This window comes from Mobula hypostoma, chromosome X1 (genome assembly GCF_963921235.1).
Source record: "Mobula hypostoma chromosome X1, sMobHyp1.1, whole genome shotgun sequence".
In the NCBI taxonomy this organism is placed as follows: Eukaryota; Metazoa; Chordata; class Chondrichthyes; order Myliobatiformes; family Myliobatidae; genus Mobula; species Mobula hypostoma.
Genome location: NC_086128.1, coordinates 27,399,387 through 27,419,512, shown reverse-complemented (window position 1 = coordinate 27,419,512; position 20,126 = coordinate 27,399,387). Strand labels below are relative to the sequence as shown.

General features: G+C 42.4%; 1 protein-coding gene across 2 annotated transcripts in view; it reads left to right on the top strand.

The window, feature by feature from the left end:
• The first annotated feature begins 399 nt into the window (after positions 1 to 399).
• LOC134340581 (glutaminase liver isoform, mitochondrial-like) overlaps positions 400 to 20,126 on the top strand; it is a 74,037-nt gene continuing 54,310 nt past the window's right edge. For both annotated transcript variants that reach the window (XM_063037995.1, XM_063037994.1), the window contains exons 1-3: positions 400 to 777; positions 13,292 to 13,391; positions 18,915 to 19,036. In XM_063037995.1, coding sequence (XP_062894065.1) covers positions 548 to 777; positions 13,292 to 13,391; positions 18,915 to 19,036 — 452 coding nt within the window. In that variant the 5' untranslated portion in view covers positions 400 to 547. The remainder of the gene's footprint in view (positions 778 to 13,291; positions 13,392 to 18,914; positions 19,037 to 20,126) is intronic.

Here is a 20,126-nt window from a genome sequence, read left to right as displayed (position 1 = left end):
CCAATTTTTGTCCAGAAAGATCCCATAGACAGTAACTTCACAATGGTTGATTGAAAGATCATTAGTCATCGTTACTTACACGGGAAACGCTGTTACTCTGGGAGTTTAAATGTGCGCCACTTTTCAAGTGAAGCGACAGAAGGTCGTAGATGACACATTTCCTACTCAGTGCCTCCCACTTCGTAACCAATGCCAGGTGCCTGCAATTCCTGCACCCCGGCTCATCTTATCACAGCCTTCCCGCTGCTGCTAAAATTGCCCGATCTCACGTGTAGCCGAGCAGCCTAACATGCTGGTGCCTCGCCTTCTGGAGTAAGGAGCAGTTGGTTGGACACTCGCCGTCAAACCAGGATATCGTCCCGCCCACTTTTGTAAAGTTTGCTTGCGTGGCGTGTCCACCGTTAGCGTGAATTTATAGATGGGAGAGAAGCGAAGTAGCTAACAATTTGTCACAGTGACGGAACACAATAGAGAGGGTTAACTAGACAGGTAAAGGAAGAAAGGGGGTCTTACATAGTAAAGGAAATCTGATCTGTACCCTTCCGGAATGTACCGTTTAAAATCACTGCCTGGCTTCACTGTAGGAGTCTGTCACTTTCGAGCTGTCAATAGTTTGGGTAAACCCAACAGCCTTATGCACTGGCTGTTGAAATGGCAACATCGCCCTGGATGGCGGGCGACGAGCAACGTCAGTGGTTATGACAGCACCCCTCTCCTCAACCCTACCGAGTCCGAGGTCAAAAGAGAGCAAGAGGACGAGGATACACAGAAAGAACCGTGAGTAAAAATACCCCACAGACCTGAACTCCAACCCGCTTCATATTCACACTGAAGGTCTGTCCCTTTTTGTAATCAGAAAGGATCTGACTTGGTAAACGCTGCGAGTTTTCCGAATCTTCCCGAAGTAATTGAGGAAAATGGATGAAATGCCAGGGTTCATATTAATCTTAAAATGTTTTAGACTGTGGTGGTTGATTGAAAGAAGTGATGCTCAGAGTCTGCACGAATCACACATAAGATAAAATGAACCAACGCGAGATGTATTGTAATATTTCACTTTGAGTGTAACACATTATAAATAGAAATACATTCGTGTGGTGGTATGGAAATTCTCCCGTCGAAATATACCTTTTAAAAATAATTAACCACTTGGGATTATTTTTCGCATCATTTAATCTGCAGTTTGCTGTGTTTGAGTTTCCAGTAATGCGGCTCCAATTATAAGTGGAGTTTGAACATCGTTTTGCGCTCTCTCTGTGGGTGAGGGTACTCGTAGCGAATAGTACAACTGAAGGAAATACTTGCAGGTTATCTGTAGGCAACATTCTGGTAATATTAAATATTCAACAATGAATTGCAGGAAAAAACCCTCCGGTCCATTCAGGGTTTGTTTTTGCCACACAACTGCACGGTCACGAGGAACACACACAAAATGTTGGAGGAACTCAGCAGGTCAGTCAGCATCTGTGGAAAGGAATAACCAGTCGACGTTTCGGGCTAAGAACTTCTGGACCCCAAAATGTCGACTGTTTATTCCGCTGCATAGATGCTACCTGACTTACTGAGTTCCTCCAGCATTTTGTGTGCGTTGCTCTAGATTTCCAGCATCTGCAGAATCTCTTGTGTTTAGGATGCGCTGTCACGAGCATCACTTCATCCAGAGCTACTAAAGACAGGCCAGTTAGGAGACTGATATCTGTAAATCCTTTTCCTAGCTCAGGAGACCACGTTAATCCTGGTAAATTACCAACCAGAAGGAATTTACACCCAGAGCAAAAACTAGTCCCGCTCTCGCCTTTGGTAATTAAGAGAGTCAGTGCCCCCAGGAGAGAGCAGCCCGTCTCCGAGGGTTATTATTGTTTGGGGAGTGATCCACCTTTGGGTTTCTAGCCTGGCTCTGGTCTGTGTTGCTATTGTGTCCTCCAATTTCTCCCTAAACTACCTGTTCGAACACAACCTAGTCCCTTCGCTTTATAAAGCTCAGTTAAGTATTACTCTGTGACAAAATCTCCCAAAGCCCACACTTCCCTAAAGTACCGTTTTTTCTTATTCGTTCTTGATATCAAAGATACTATGTACTATGCTATTGAAGGTTAACACTCTAATAAAGAGGAACATTGAACGTTCTCAATATATTCGAAAAAGTTTAATAATTGGGTGCAATTGGAGTTCACCGTTTGTGTGGCTGGTCTCAGTTCCTGGAATCGAACTGCTATCATGTTCGGGCAATAGTCTCGGCCCGAGACGTCGACTGTACCTCTTCCTAGAGATGCTGCCTGGCCTGCTGCGTTCACCTGCAACTTTTATGTGTGTTGCTTGAAATTCCAGCATCTGCAAATTTCCTCGTGTTTGAGCTGGAAGATTGCTATGTTTTACAATGAGTTGGCAAAATGATAACATTAAAATCTTTACGTCACGAAATGAATATGCTTGTTTAAAATACCAGGGGTGATTGATAAGTTCGTGGCCTAGGGTAGAACGAGTCAATTTTAGAAAACCTAGCACATTTATTTTTCCTACATGTACACACTTCGTCCAGCGGTCGTGGAGCATACGGATCCCTTCTTTGTAGAAGTGGTCCACAGCAGGGGTGATTGTTAAGTTCGTGGCCTAAGGTAGAAGGGGATGAGTTATACAGCTCTCGTTACATGCACGTGCAGTTCAACTCTTTGAGTGATTATGCAGAAAGCTTGAAGTTAATAACTCATCTCCGTCTACCGTAGGCCACGAACTTATCAATCACCCCTGCTGTGGACCACTTTCTGGAGGTCCAAGACGCCGACCTCTACAAAGAAGGCATCCGTATGCTCCACGACCGCTGGACTAAGTGTGTAAATGTAGGAAAAATAAATGTGCTAGGTTTTCTAAAATTGACTCCTTCTACCTTAGGCCACAAACTTATCAATCGCTCTTCAGATTTTAGCATGCTCCGGAAGTCCACAAGGCACCGAGTTTGCGCAGAAGCTCCCAAACTATATTGGAGTCATATATGAAAGGCCTTTCATTTTTAGCTTTCATCCTCCCTTCCTCTGGTTTCTGCACAGCTTTTGACCGGGTGCCAACTGATCTTGGGTACTTGGTGAGATGTTCATCATTCATTCGGGTTTGGCAGTAGGACTGGAAATAGGCAAGACAGATCCATCCACTCTCCATTCACACATAGCAAGAATTGTTGGGAATTCTGGCTTTTTCCCCCTTTTGGTAACGCACCGATGTCAAGCCACCGTGCATTGGCTAAGAGCAGTAAACAACCTAGCCTTGGATTTTCCTGATCTGTTTGGTTAAGCCAGGTTACTGCTCTTGGTCCCCTTTCAATAAGTGCGGAGTGGCGTCTGTGCGATGAGTAACCGGGAGATATTGTATCTTTTCCTGCATGAGGTGTTCCCAGTGTGCTATCAGCCACGTCTCCCTCGGAAACTGACAGCCAGAACCTAGTCTTCTGGTTGCATTACTGCATGGCAGTACTTCCAAGAGCTAGGCATAGACATGGGAGAAGATGTCATACCCTGAAGACACTGCTAAGGTAAGCCAAGTGTTTAACAGATGCACAGACCACAGTGTGTTTTCCCACATCTACTCCTGTGTCCATGTTGCTGCCAAATACGTTTTGCTGCCTTTATGATTTTGATTATTCATCATGCTTACCCTAAGGCACACTTCAGCTGGAGTTTATTCCAAAGGATATGCAGACAACAGTCTGAACCCACCTAGTGTCTCAGGTGCCAACTTATTGCTCAGGAGGAGTTTTTTTTATGCTGCAAGTTCAAGTAGGTGGGTTCAGATCAACTTTCAGCTACTTTGGAGGAGTTCAAACATGCTAGTCCTTCTGAAGATTTGCAGCAGTAAAAGGGAGTTGAAGTATCCTCTAAGCTGTAGGTGGGTCCTTCTTAGTTCTTCCCCTCAAACTGTCTCACACTGACAGATACACTGTACACGCAATCAGCATATACAATTGCCATTTTATAATGCTCTATTGGGGATTATTTCATAAAGATAGCAATGTTGGCAATGGTAGCACTCCAACAATTCCAGTGAACCAGGACAAGACAGAATTCATAACATTTCGCAGTCTTCTAGCCACATCAGTGAGCACCAGCACACAGAACAGAAAGCTTCACTGTATGGCACTCAGTCACCTCAGGAGGTAACTCTGGGCAGCTCCCAGGATGAGATAGGAGGAACACGGTGCCAGAGGGGCAGTAGGAACCTATTTGGCACTTTGATTGATCTTCAGGAGAAAAGTGGATGAAACAGATAGTTATCCAAATGAATGGATCAGACACCTGTTCAACATGTGCATGACTGTAGGTGATACAACACTGCTAGCATGGAATAAAATGGATGCCAACAGATGAAGGTAATGGTACTACTGGCAATGTTGTACCTGGATTGATTAGCCTCAGATATCCTTTAACAGATGGCAAAGGTCTGCATCCTGGGTTCTTGCTGACCCAGCGTCTTGTTACAGTTGGACAATGGCAAGTTTAGTAAGACCTGCCGATGTTCTTGGTGGCTTAATAGCAATGCAGCTCCCATAGCTTCTGATGTATCTAGCATCCAAATATTCAGAACCACTAATGTCAGAAATCATAACCAAAGATAGGAAATTTTATAAATACACAGCAGGTTAGTAAGGATTTGTGAGAGAGAAATAAAGATCATATTTCAGGTTAATGCCTTTTTCATCAGAACTAGCACATATTCTTTCATATTTTAGCACCAGCCATGAAATATTGTATTTGGAGCTGATCTAAGCCTTCCCTATCAGAAGCTTCACCTGTCACCTGAAGCCTTGGGTCCTCATTGTACCCCAGAAAGGAATGACTAATATGAGTGGGGATAATTTTAAGGTGATTGGAGAAAAATATGGGGTGGGGTGTGGAATGAGTTTTTCACACTGTGGTGGGTATGTGGAATGCACTGCCAGAGATGGTGGTAGGGGCAGATACATTTGGGACATTTAAGAAATTAGATAGGCAATTGGATGAAAGAAAAATGGTGTGTCTATGTGGAAGGGTTTAATCGATCTTGGACCATGTTAAAAGGTGAGCACAACATCATGGTTGGGCCTGTACAGCATGTCCTATGTTCATTGGATACTGGAGGAACTCTTCAAATGTCCTCCCAACTATTCTTGATTCTGTCTTAGTCCTATAAATATCTAACTTGATCAAAAATCAAGTTAGTGATCAATAAGGCAATACCATGTTTAGAATCAAACATCATAATGAAGTAAATAACCATCTCAAAAATTCCATTATCATGTTAACAAATGAAAAAAAGTTAGAGAATGCCTCCAATATAGCTAGATATGTTGATAGAGCATATCTAAGTCAATCTTTCCCTTCCAAGTCATCATTTCATCCCCAACCAATTCACCTGTACCTGTTCAGAACTTGCTTAATCATGAAGTTAACATGGAAATTTATATTTAATTTACTACAAAGGCATTATTTATATTGCAAACCCTTTCAGCCCATCTGTTACATTACCTAGAAATGCGATGCTCCTTTGATACAAAATATCACGCTACTTACAGGGACTTGGCATTGTGACACAGAAAGTGAAGGACCACCACAAAGTGTCATGAATTGGCGATGTAGAAATATACTCCATGGTTTGACTAAACTTGTAGTTTCAGATGCTCTTATTTAGTCTATGGAGAACTAACACAGCCTCTCCAGGTTTTCCAAATAGCTGAAACTCTTGTACTTGATATCTCTACCCTTGCCAAGAACTTGATATCCCTCTTAAAGTATGGGACCCAGAATTCCAAACAATAACTCCAGCCCAGTCTTGGGTAGAGACGCCCGGATTAATGAGGTCAAGTGTCAGATCTGCAACCATATCAATTTGTCACCTTGGAAGTTCTGCAAAGATCCAATTCCAATTCATGAACGTACTGCCATCCAACAGCCCACAATAGATTTATCCTGTCTCCAAGTTTTCTCCTAATTCATGTCACTCGTATTCATTCACAGTAGAGTGCATCATCACATATTCACCATTTCATCAGTCTGGCTGTGTTCTCATGAAGTTTCCTAATTTCATGCTCATATTTTATATTTGTCAAGTTTTGCATAGTTTGTAAGCTTCAAAGTTTTGTGCCCAATTCAGGTTAGTTACCAACAACAAGAAAAAGAATAGTCCTAATACCTAGGGAATCGTAAAGCATATTTCTTTCCATTTTCAAAAACATCAATTCAACATTAATCTCTGTCCCTCCTAACTCAGCACCTTATTCAGAATCCAAGTTAACAATATCTCTTTAATATAACATTGTTCTCTGTTCCAAAGGGGTTTGTAAGGAGGTACTTTATCATAGGCCCTGTGAACACGTCTTAGCTCTACTTCTACATCAGTTTGCAAACACTTTAAGACGTCAACAATTTTTAAAAACTGTAACATAAAATTAGCCATGCTCTGTAGCATTGGTTTTATTTGGACACAGCCTTAACCTCAGTTGCTTCAGGAGGGCCAGCACAATCTAAATTCCAGTCAATTATGATCACAGTTACATTTGCATCATAAGCATCTTGTCAGCGATTTGCCGTATGTTATTAACTGGGTCTGCTTTTTCCATGCAACGTTCATGATGCAGAGGCCAGTAGCCCACCTTTAGGCCTCTGAAAATTTGCTGAAACCTACCACTAGGATGTGCCCAAGACCACCGCCTGCTACTCACAAATACAGAAAATCACTTGCCTCTTCATACTGTAGACAAATATATTTTAGGTTTACGAAGTCTTTCCAGGAGTGCTTTATTCATGGCTCATCGGGAGTTTGACAGGTTTTTTATGCAAACCTCCAGTTGATGCTGTATCAACCATCTGATAAAGTTCACAACCTTTAGCTAGTCAGACCCTGCACAAATGTAAAAAGACTCTAGTGGTATCAGTCTGGCTGAATGGACAATACTCCCACCTTTGAGAAGGCAGGATTTATGCGTGATCCAAGACTTTAACTATAAAGTCTGGAAGCTTCCTTCAGGTGCTTACTTCATTATCTTTATATTCGTAAAAAGATCCCATGACACTATGAGAAGGACAGGATGTTTTTGTAGCGTCTAGGCCAACGTGCCCATCTCAACCAACCACTCCAACTTGTGAGGCCATGCTGTGAGCAAAACTGTTTAAACCTTTATCCACATACTAAATTAATTCACATTATAATTCATGCGCTACTTTGGACAAGGCCGCAAGAAACCGCAGAGTTGCGGACGCAGCTCGGCGCATCACAGAAGCCCGCCTCCCCACTGTGGATTCTGTCTGCGCTTCTCACTGCCTCTGGAAAACAACCCCACCCATCGTGGACATTCTGTCTTCTACCCCTCCCATTGGGCAGAAGATACAAAAGCCTGAAAGCACACAGCACCAGGCTCAAGGACAGCTTCTACCCTGCTGTATGAGGCTACTGAACGGTCCCTAGTGCAATAAGATGGACGCTTGACCTCACAATCAAGAGTTATGGTCTTGCAACTTATTGGCTGCCTACATTGCACTTTCTCTGTAACTGTAACACTTTATTCTGCATTTTTGTTATTGTTTTCCCTTGTTCCACGTCAATGTACTGTTGTAATGAAATGACCTGTATGGCTGACATGTGAAACAGTTTTTCACTGTACCTCGGTGTATGTGACAATAATAACTCAATTTAATTTACCAGTGTGACCCATGTTGAGATGCTTCTGCAAGTTACGATAAGACACAATATAACTGAAATGTATCCCTTTGTTAAAAGGGCGGCACAGTCACGTAGTGGTTAACGAAACGCTATTACGGCGCCAGCAACCCGGGTTCAATTCCGCCACTGTACATTTTCCCTGTGATTGTGGCTTTCCTCTGGGTGCTCTGGTTATGGGTTAGTTGGTTAATTCCTCCCGTTGGGTGGGAAGGGCTCGTCATCATGCTGTATCTTTAAAAATAAACAAATTAGACACTTCAGACTGGATAATTCTTGTTCAGAGGTTGCAGAATCCATCTGGTACAGTTACAGTACCGTCCTTCTGTGCTGACTTCCCCTTTTTAACACTGAAACGTATTCCGTCTTCATAGTGACTGTACCTCGACTGGATGCACCTTGCGCATTAATTTTGTTTCAACTTTCTGCCTGTATGACATCCTTTGGTTGAGAAGGCAGGGTGACCTGTACCTTGTCCTTTAGCTGCTTCTAAACTGATTGTGAGCTGCTGCACGAAGGCGAGAGAGAGCCGACCCCCACCCTGCAAACCCCTTCCTGCTTGCCGCCTCTCACCAGCCCTTTCTGCAAGAATGCATGCCAATGCTGTTTGCCATTTACTACTACCACCCACACCCTCCACCCTCGGAGTTCTGTGGCTGCATTGATTGCTTCACAACTGCAACAGGCGTGTGCTTCAACACGGTCGCCCATTCTAACTCAGCAATATCACCTACCGCTGCTGGAATGTAGCTTACCTCCATTACTTCTTTTCATGTTATATATCAATGATCTGAATGACAAACTGATGCCTTTGTTGCCAAGTTTGCAGATGATACAAAAATTGGTGGAGGGGCAGGTAGTTCTGAGGCAGTAGAGAGGCTACAGAAGGACTTCGACAGATTGGGAAAATGGGCAAACATGGAATACAGTGCCGGGAAGTGTACGGTCATCTGCTTTGGTAAAAGGAATATAGGCATGAGCTATTTCCCAAAAAGGGAGAAAATTTTAAAAAATCAGAAGTGCAAAGGGATTTGGGAGTCCTAGTGCAGGATTCCCTAAAGGTAAACTTGCACATTGAGTCAGTGGTAAGGAAGGCAAATGCAATGTTAGCATTCATTTCGAGAGGTCTAGAATACAAAAGCAAGGATGTAATGCTGAGGTTTTATAAGGCACTGGTCAGATCGCACTGGGAGTATTGTAAGCAGTTCTGGGCCCCTTATCTAAGAAAAGATGTGCTGACATTGGGAAAAGCGCAGGGGAAGTTCACAAGAATTATCCTGGGAATGAAAGGGTTAACGTATGAGAAAGGTAAACACCTGTACTTGCTGGAGTTTAGAAGAAAGAGGAAGGATCTTACTGAAACCTATTGAATATACTGGGGGAGTCTAAGACCAGAGGCCACAGCCTCAGAATAGAGGGATGTTGATTTAGAACAGAGATAAGGAGGAATTTCTTCAGCCAGAGGGTGGAGAATCTGTGGAATTCACTACCACAGATGGCTGTGGAGGCCAAGTCATTGCATAGATTTAAACCAGAGATTGATTAATAAGGGTGTCAAAAGCTATGAGGAGAAGGCAGGAGGTTGGGGTTGAGGGGGATAATAAGTCAGCCATGGTGGAATGGTGGAGCAGTACTTGTTGGGCCGAATGGCCTAATTCTGCTCCTATGTCTTATGATCTTATTCCCTAAAGGCCACTTTACCAACTTTACTATAAGCTCTCCACATTCACCAAAATGCTTACTATTCCTGCTCTCCGGTTTCTCAGTGCTTGATGTCTCCCCAAAATATTAACTCAATGTTCCTCCTCACTCCCTCCCTGCCTTCACCCCATTCTTCCACAGCACCCTCCTCAAGACTTGATTCCCAAACAATACTCTAATTCTTCCCTCTACACTTCAAGCCTCTCTCGGCCCTAACTTCAAAGTTCAAAGTAAATTTATTATTAAGGTACATACGGCCATGATATTTGTTTTCTTGTGGGCATACTCAGAAAATCCAAAAAGCATAATAGAATCAGGAAGAGACAGCATCTAACAGGACAGGTAGACAATCAATGTGCAAAAGACAATGAACTACACATGCAAAAGAGGGGGAAAAAATAATAATAAATAAATAAGCAATAAATGTCAATAACGTGAGATAGAGTCCTTGAAAGCGAGTCCGTTGGTTGTGGGAACAGTTCAGTAATAGAGCAAGTGAAGTTATCCCCTCGGGTTCAAGAGCCTGATGGTTGAGGAGTAATAACTGTCCCTGAGTCTGGTGGTGTGGGTCCTGACACTCCTGTACCACCTTCCTAACGGCAGCAGGGAGAAGAGAGCGTGGCCAGGATGGTCAGGGTCCTTGATGTTTCCATACCAGGCTGTGATGTAGCCAGTCAATATACTCTCCATCACACATCTATAGATTTTTGTCAAAGTTTTAGATGTCATGTCGAATCTTTGCAAACTTCTCAGAAAATAAAGGTGCTGCCGTGCTTTCTTTACAATTGCACTTACGTACTGGGCCCAGGACAGGTCTCTGAAATGACAACACTGAGGAATTGAAAGTTGCTGACCCTCTCCACCTCTGACTTCCCCCGATGAGGACTGGCTCATGGACCTCTGGTTTCCTCCTCCTGAAGTCAATACTCATCTCTTTGGTTTTGCTGACGTTGAGTGAGAGGTTGTTGTTGCGGCAATCTCCCTCCTGTATGCTGATTCGTCACCACCTTTGATTCTGCCAACAACAGTGGTGTCTTCGGCAAACTTAAATATGGCATTGGAGCTGTGCTTAGCCACACAGTCATATGTATAAAGCGAGTAGAGTAGGGGGCGAAGCACACAACCTTGTGGGGCTCCTGTGCTGATGGAGATCATGGAGGAGATGTTGTTGCCAATCCAAACTGACTGGGGTCTGCAAGTGAGGAAATCCGGGATCCAATTGCACTAGGAGGTATTGAGGTCAAGGTCTTGAATCTTGTTGATTAGCTTTGAGGGGATGATAGATCTTCAGCTTTACTGGTCCCACATACAGAAACACCTTCCATAATCAGTCACCTCGCATTTACTTTTTGAAGGATTAAAACCAAGCCATTTTCCAAGTGGTTCTAGTGAAAGTAAAAAAATCTTGTGGCACTATTCAAGTACATACAGGGAATTCATCTGGTGTCCATGCAAACACCAACAACAGAATAACTAGTGTTTCTTGTTGATGGGATTTGGATGTATGGTAATTCACTGCTGTTTATTAATATAATGAGTGCACTTTAACACCCTTTGTTTTATATGAACATAAGTAGGAGCAGGAGTAGGCCATCTCACTCGTTCAGCCTGTTCTGCCATTCATTAAGATCATAACTGATTGTCTATCTCAACACCATTTTTCTGCACGATCCCCATTTTTCTTGATGTTCAGAAATCCATCTGTTTTGACTGAAGAAAGTTTTCATCTCAGCTTTAAACCAGCCTACTCATTATTCTAAAACTGTAGCCCCAGAGCCATATTCCTCAGCAGGGAAATCATCCTCCCACTATTTAGCTAGTCAAGCTCTTCAAGAGTTTTTGGATATAATGAGGTTGTTCTCATTCTTCTAATCTCTAGAGAATTTATCACACATACCCTCTCCTCACATAGCAAGCCCATCGTCTCTGGAACTACTCTAGTAAATCTTTGCTGTACCTCGTCCATTTGTATGTATGTCTTTTCTTATACAAGGAGACCAAAACTGTACACAGTATTCCAGGTACAATCTCAGGTGTCAAGGCCCTATCCATTGGGGAAAATCCTCTTGAAGACTCTTTGCAACCTCTGCTGTACTCACAGCCCCTCCTATAGTTTAATACTGTGGAAAACAGTAAGATGTTATGGTCAAACTTGGAAATATGACATTTGTTTCCCTCAACTAAATTGTTGGTATACATTGTAAAAATGGGTGGCAGGGTGGAGATACGTCTCTCCCACAGGAGGTGTAAGGTGCTCCTTCCCTCCGCTAGCTTGCAGGTCACCCTTAGGCAAGGCGTAGTACCTGTTTACTCCCGTGCGCCCCCCCACCCCACCGATCAGGGTCACATGACCAGGTGGTGGATGGTCATATGAGCTGCTGGTGCACATCACAAGTCCTGGTTATGTGACCACAGATGCCAGGCAGACAATCTCTGAAGAGTATTGATAATGGCTGGGGTCACCCATCTTGTAACAACGGTGCCCAGAAGAAGGCAATAGCAAGCACTTCTGTAGAAAAATTTGCAAAGAACAATCATGGTCATGGACAGAGAAAAGAATCAGCTTAAAGACAAATGGAAGATCATGATAGCCCACATTATACAACACGGCACATAATGACTGAATTGTAAAAAGCGGGGACCAAGCAATGATCCCTGCAATACCTACTAGTCACGGCTTGCCAATCTGAGAATGAACTGATTATTCACACTCCTTGTTTTTAGTCTGCCAGCCAATTCTCAATCCTTCTCTGTACATAAACCCTAATTTCATCTGCTTCAACTGTGTTAATCAACCTCCTGCATAGAATCCTTTTGAACAACTTCAGAAAATCCCAACCCACCACATTCACTGGTTCCCTCTTATCTACTCTAGATATGAGGGAACCAGTCTTCAATGATCTCGAGCAGATTAGTCAAATGTAAATTTCCTTAATCCATATTGGCTCCATGCAATCCTATTATTCTTTTCAAGATGTTCTATTGTTACATCCTCCTTCATAAATTCCAGTAATTTCCCAACCATTGATGTCAGGATAGGTTGTTCCATTTTCTTACTCATTTCTTAAACATTGCTGCTCAATCCACAGGGACAATTCCAGAATGTGTAGGGCTTTGGAAAATCATAACCAGAGCAATTGCTTTTTCTAAAGTCAGCACTTCAAAGTACTGGGATGCAAATCAACAGGTCCTTGGGATTTTTAGCTTTCAAGTTTACCAACTTCTCTCGTACTATTTTCTGACTAATAGTTCCTTCTGTCCTATATTCACTGGACCCTTGATTCTCTAATATACTGTACCTGGCAGGTTTTGTGTATCTTCTTGTGCGAAGACAGATACAAAGAAATCCTTTAATTTTTCTGCTATTTTTATTCCTCATTATAAATTCTCCTGTCTTTGTGAAGCATTTTGGGAAACCTTAAAGGCACAATGAAGTCCTTTGTAAATGCACATTCTTTCTTGCTACATTTGTCTATCCTTAGAACCTCTTCCAAATCTACAGTATCTTCGACTATCTTGCTGAACTTTTCCAATAGTGCTCAGCGTCCTTCTCTTCAAAGCATCTTGGAATATTTACTAGGTGCTAATTAAATGTTTCTTGCTGGCTTTGCAACTTTATTTGAATGGTGAACATGTTGACGTAAATTTGTTTTGTTCACTATTTAAAGCCAATATTAAAATCAAACTTATTGCTAAGATGTCAACCAGTCTGCTACCAAAGCAAACTAAATGACCAGCCTGATATTGCTGACCAATAGTTTGGATGGTGGCCTGCTGTGTAGTTTACAGATAACTCAATGTATTCCAGCTTGGACAGATCCAGTTGACGCTAATCAGGTCAGCTTCAATATGGGTCTTTGTTGAAAATTGTGATACATTTGTCACAGTTACTGCGCTTGTTTATCCCCAGGAGGAAGCACAAACCGGGCTTGATGCCAGGACTGGAGGATATGCTTTTCTACACAATCACCGAGGGACAAGAGCAGATTCCGGTCCCCAAGTTTATCAGTGTAAGCAAATGTACACCCAAGGAGCTAACCCGCCTCTCCTCCTCGCACAAAGCCACACCATGTGATGTGTCCTATTGTCCTATGTTATGCAGCTTATGCCTAACTTTTACCACACAGCCTTGACTGTAAGGTATCAGACCCATGCTTATTCAGATCTCAGTCCCCTCCATGGAAAGTTACTCTTTTGTTTTAAAAAAAAAAGACAGGTGTTTCACTGGAAACCATTAACCCAGGCGCAATTTACAACCTATGATGCTTTCTTCTCGTTCGATCCTGCCAATTTTTGAGATCATACTTGTTGGAAGTTTCTCTCATTTTGAATGTGTTTATTATGTGCTCCCCTTCCCCACTGACTCCTCCAGATTCCCTGGATTATAATGCTTCCCAGGATGATGGAACTTTGATCGTGGCTGCCTTGCAATAAAACGCACCAATGCTCCAATAAGCTGTGGCTAAGGATGGCCCTATTCAGCACTGGTTTCGCTGCTTTTTTGAATGTGCTCTAGACTGCAGTGTTTGACGGTAGAGGGTGGGGTGTGAGGGAGGGAGATACGGAAAATAAAAATGGGATTAATGTACGATTAGTGTAAAATGGGTGATTGATGACTGGTCTGAACTCAGTGGGCTGGAGGGTTCTGTCCCCATGCTATATCTCTCTGTGACTCTGTGGTGCAAGGGAGTGTGTTGATGCGGGAGGTGTACAAGGAGGGAGGGGGTATTTGAAGGTTTAGTTAGTACAGTGGCTCAGAGAATAACAGTTCCCTGTCTATTGCACTTTCCAGTGGAAATGCTCAATCGTTAGGGCACTGACAGATCCATATGAGTCTAGGGCTGCCATTAGTTTAAGCTGACCTACTATATTCCTGGAAAGTTTTTATTACAGAATTAATATATTTTCTGAAGTTACATTTCCACACAGTTCATGCAAAGACATAATTCCAGACAACTTAACTCCAAACAATATACTGTAGTGTGTGTACAACCAGCAACTTTATTTAAAAACTATTAAAAAATAGGTTGTCATGAATGTGCATGACGTGATATGGGGGAAAAAGAGATTAGTGAGGGTTGGGAGAGGCCACCTGCCCAATATCTAGAGACTTGCAAACCTTTAAGTACAACAAGGTGATCATCATGAATACAAACTAGTTTAAAAGTATTAAGAGTCACCTTGATCTTTCACTTACAGAACAAAATCTTATTGATCTTTCTTCTTTCTGTTCCCTCCGATTTTTCTCCCCCTGCTTCCTCCTCTCCTGAAGGCCCTAATTTTTGCATTGAGTAATTCTAGAAGTACATTTGGGACCGCACAGCTGCACAATACAGCTCCAGAGACCCAGGCTTGATCCTGACCTCTGTGAGTCTGTATGGAATTTCCACATTCTCCCTGTGGCCATGTGGGTTTTCCTCAGGTGCTCCTGCTTCCTCCTACATCCCAAAGATGTGCAGGTTGCTGGGTTAATTGGCTGCTGTAGATTGCCCCAAGTGTCGGTGTGTGCGTGGTAGAATCTGTGGAAGTTGGTGGGAATATGGTGGAATAAAATGGGATCAGTACAAAATGGTGAGGGGTATAGACAGGGTCAATGCAAGCAGGCATTTTCCACTGAGGTTGGGTGGGACTACATCTGGAGGTCATGGCTTCAGGGTGAAAGGTGAGAAGTTTAGGGGGAACATGAGGGGAAACTTCTTCACTCAGAAGTTGGTGAGAGTGTGGAATGAACTGCCAGCACAAGTGATGCATGTGAACTGGATTTCAACGTTTAAGAGAAGTTTGGACAGGTACATGGGTGGTCAGAATATGGACAGCTATAGTCCCAGTGCAGGTTGATGGAAATAGGCTGTTTAAATGGTTTCAGCACAGACTAGATGGGCTGAAGGGCTTGTTTCTGTGCTGGAATTCTCCATGACTCTATAAGTACTAGATGATCAGCATGGACTCAGTGGGCCAAAGGGCCTGTTTCTTTACTGTGTGATTCGCTTGCCAAATCTCAGAGGAAGTGGTTGAGGCAGGAACAATAATAGCCTTCAAAAGACAGTTCATCAGGTACATGGGATGATTCAGGGGTTCCCAATCTTTTTTATGCCATGGACCCCTGATAGTGACAAATGGGACTAGCTAGGATGGGTGTCTTAGTTAGCATCCACCAGCTGCGCTGAGGTACTTTCCAGAAGCACTTCCTAAATTCATGACTAATGCAGTCAAGAAAAATTGCATCAAGTGCTTGCAAACGTGAGCACCTACAAGTTGTTCTCCAAGAGGGCACAGTTTTCAGGTGCTTGGTAGTAGGTACAGAGGAGATGTCAGGGGTAAGTATTGTTTTCAAAAACGCAGAGAGTGGTGAGTCCGTTGAATGGGCTGCCGGTGACGGTGGTGGAGGCGGAAACGATAGGGTCTTTTATGAGACTCCTGGATAGGTACATGGAGCTTAGAAAAATAGAGGGTTATGGGTAAGCCTAGATAATTTCTAAAGTAAGTACATGTTCAGCATAGCATTGTGGGCCAAAGCACCTGTATTGTGCTGTAGGTTTTCTATGTTTCTATATATCTGGTCAAATAATAATAATTTTATAGAGAACAGCTATAAACCTGTTTTTTCATGATTTCTTATTCACTCCTTGATAGCAGCATATGACTAACAACTATTTATTAATAAACATCTTTGGGATAACTAAGGAGCAATGGTTTCAAGTTTTCTGTTGCAGCAAAATGGACAGAATTGCCGGCAGTTAGTTGGAACATTAAGCTACAATGAGGTAAAATTGTGGCAAACTGATGTCAAGATGGAAAAATCTGAGGTAAAAGAATAGTACATAGTACCTTGTAAATGGTAAAAAGCTAAAAGCAGAAGGGCCAAAGAGTTATAGACAGATCATTAAAATACAGAAAATAATTAAGAAAGCTAATCCTATCTAGAGGAGTGAGGTAAAAATGATTAGAAGTTATTTTGCAGTGATATAAACCCTAGTCAAACCCTGTCTGGAGCAGCTTGAGTGATTCTAGGACCTTGGAAGGATTATGATTGACCTTGGTGCAGCTTGGAACTACCGGGATCACGTATGGATTTGAAAGGTTAAATTGTAAGCACGGAACTGCACAAACTAAAACCATAATCCCTGGAATATTGTTGGAAATTAATTTGAAGTTTCTGAGCTATTATAGGGAAAAGTGGGCAAATTTGAAATGATTTCAATGAAAATAAAAATATGAAATAAATATTTTAAATGCCAAAAGTATGAAATAAGAACAGAAAACACTGGAAATACTCAGTGGGCCAAGCATCTGCAGTAAAAGAAAGGGACCTAGAGACCTTTTATAATAAATAGACTCCCTAACCAGCTCAAATTGAGTCTAAACATTACAGCCCAGTTTTCCAAAGTGAAGTGTGAAGTTAGGAAACCCATTGTAGCAGGAGTTTAAGGTTCTCCTCTATATATGAATTAATGCTGGCTCAACTTTAACTTTAAAAAGTCCAGTGGATTTTAGTTAATCAAAGTGTATTGAGGGATATGGGGAAAAGGTAACTGGAAGGAGCAACACAAACTAAAAAACAAGCTCTTCCTGATAATTGTCCAAACAAAACTAGAGGGAGCCCAAGTATCAGAAAGTCCCTTTAAATGTTAAAGAGCACCTTCTGAATTAGCAGTGCTAAAAGGCTCCAATCGTTGTGATTATTTGGTTTGAGGACTAAACTGGAAATCCTACTGAGTGGCAGATGGGCTTTTTATTTGAACTGATTTGTTTACACAAAGAACCCTGGAGCACAGCAGAAAGCCAACTGTGAACAAACACTTACAGAACGCAAACAATCAATTTGACATTCAATAGAGTGGGTGAATCGGTTCTTGTTTTCCAAAGAAGTACATGCACCCATACAGGGATTGGGCCAGCTCAGCATCATGGGGCTTTCTTACTTAGTCTCCATGGTTGGGGAGGGGAGTGAGAAAGATGAATTAACACAACCTTTTCCCTGTCCAGGATTGGGGCTACTTGCTATAATTGGGTCAGTGCAAATTAGGTTAGACACTATTTGAGGAAGGTTTCAACAGTGACAATTATTTGCTTATTCCATAGGCTGCCAGCTAGATAAAGAACCTGACCCCAGTGACGACCTTCTTTTGCACGAGCCAAGTCAAAACATCAGAAGTGGGTGGTGTGACTGGTCAAGTCCTCGTCCTGCCCTCATTAGAACCCAGGAACCATTGAATAGCGACAAGACATGAGAATTCTGATTTGCTTCCCTTCCTTTTTAGCTGGGCACTTGTATGACAAAAGCAGCAACCCTACCACCAATCTGAATTTAGTAAACACAAAGATTGTTCACAAACCTGTTCAGTTCAAAACTGTGTTAGGGAACAGGGTTATTAACTCAGTCATTAGGAAGCAGACTAGATGCCTCTATATCAGCTTTATAATGATGCACTAGACAGAACTTTGAATTTAATGTAACAAGTACAAGCAACATTGAGTTTTGTTCTGTTGGTCTCTCATAGTTTAGTTTACAAACAACATAGACCTCTCAAAGTTGCTGCGCAGGTTGATAGGATAGTTAAGAAGGTGCATGATGATTTGCCCTTTATTAGTCAAGGGATGGAGTTCAAGAGCTGTGAAGTAACATTGCAGCTCTGTAAAACTCTGGTTAGACCACACTTGGAGTATTATGTTCAGTTTTGGTCACCTCATTATAGAAAGAATGTGGAAGCTTTCGAGAGGGTGCGGAGGACATCTACCCGGATGCTGCCTAGATTAGAGAGCATGTCTTGTGAGGACAGGTTGAGCGAGCTCGGGCTTTTCTCTCTGGAGAGAAGGATGAAAGATGACTTGATAGAAGTGTACAGGATGATAAGAGACATAGATCGAGTGGACAGCCAGAGCCTTTTTCCCAGGGTGGAAATGGCTAATATAGGGAGGCATGGTTTTAAGGTGATTGGAGGTATAGGAGGGATGTCAGAAGTAGTTTTTCTTCACACTGAGAGTGGTGAGTGCATGGAATGCCCTGTCAGGGGTACATCAATGCATCATTTCTCATTATTTTGTTCTTGTAAATTGATTAGCCACAGTTAGGGTGGCAAAAGAGGCATAGAAAATGGCCTATTCAATCATGCATTGTGGAAGGAGGGGTAAAGTGTTCTTTAGGGTTCTGATTTTTTGAGAACCAAATGAGAAGATCAGTTGGCAGAAATGCTGACACAGGTCAGTTGGCCATGACCACTCCAATGCTGATAGACAGCAGCCTAAGCTGAGTTGTCATGGCTAGATTATCCCCAGCAAAATCATAACTCTGCAAGAATCGTAGACTACCTTCAGGAGGGAAAAAACTGCAGTAGAGAAAAATTGGTGACATGGAAAGAAGAAAATTTTTCTGTCAATAAGTTGCTAAAGTAAAACATTGCTTTTGTCTTTTTTTGTAGACTTCCTGCATTTTCTTCAAGCTGCACTCATTTCAAAATGTCCAGATACCTTACAGATTTTCATGTTGTTTGATTCAAGTCTATTCTCAAGTGTGTGTTGTATTTTAAATGCAGGCATTGAAATCAACAGGACTATTGACCTCCGACCCCCGGCTGAAATGCTGCATGGACCTCTTACGTCAGACAGTTCAGAGTTCCTCAAGTAGCGTCTCGCTGGACAGACACCTCTTCAAAAAGTATTTATTATTATTCTTTACTCAAAAATTTATTTTGAAAACAAGCCTTACCTCACATTCATTTGTCTTGTGTTTATAATCGAACTGATAGTTTCAGAAAATATTGTCTGATTACAATTCCACAGCGGTAATTTGACAACATTTTCAGGACGAAGGGTGGATTTCAATAAGTCACTAACACTAAAGCAACTCTAGTTACTTAAATGCCATAATCATGACCAGGCCTGGGTGTGTCTGAACCTGTACCACCTCTTCCCCCAGCATTCCTTCTCTGTCACCTGTCCCACACCCCTCCTGTGACGCTCCATCCTTGCCATTCCCAACATCCTTTGCTCTTGCCTGATTTACAAAGTTGCTCTCCGCTCCACGTTAACAAATACAGTACTGTGCGAAACTCTTAGGCACATACATATAGCTAGGGTGCCCAAGGCATTTGCCCAGTATTGTGTGGCAAAGTACTTGCACTGATCTTGGAATAGGTCTATGTAGATCAGCAATTAAAAACCTGCTGTAGTAGCTTCTATGGACAAATTGAGATATATTAAACCATCCATATTATTTTCTTCTTCTTCAGCCCATGACTCCTGTTGGGGTGTAGGCCAACAACAGCAGCTTGCCAGAGTCCTCTGTTCTGGGCTGATCGAAGGTAGATAGGCTCTGTGGTTTCTGCTTTCACCACATGACTTCATTATTCTTCTGGGCAAAGATCCTACCTCTCCCAGGAATGAAGTCTTTTGAGCTTCTGTTGGCATTTTTTCAAAGCACTGGGATTTTGCAGGCTGAAGCCCAACCCTCCTCCTTTCGCAGCCAGGCTTGGGACCGTCTGAGGCGAAGTTTATATTATTTTCAAATGATGGTTATTCCCTTCCTTTCAGTCTACCCCACTGGTTAACTTGCACGGGCTTCACCATCAGAAGCATGAAGAAGAATATAAACTCAGCAAACTGAGCACTCTAGTAAAGGGACAACATATTCAGAGATATTTGGGTGGGAAAGAAATTAAGTCTCAGAACATCTATGACTCTATGACAAATGACTTTCAAATGAAATATGACAATAACTAGAATGGTAGAGCTAATCCCAGTGAAAG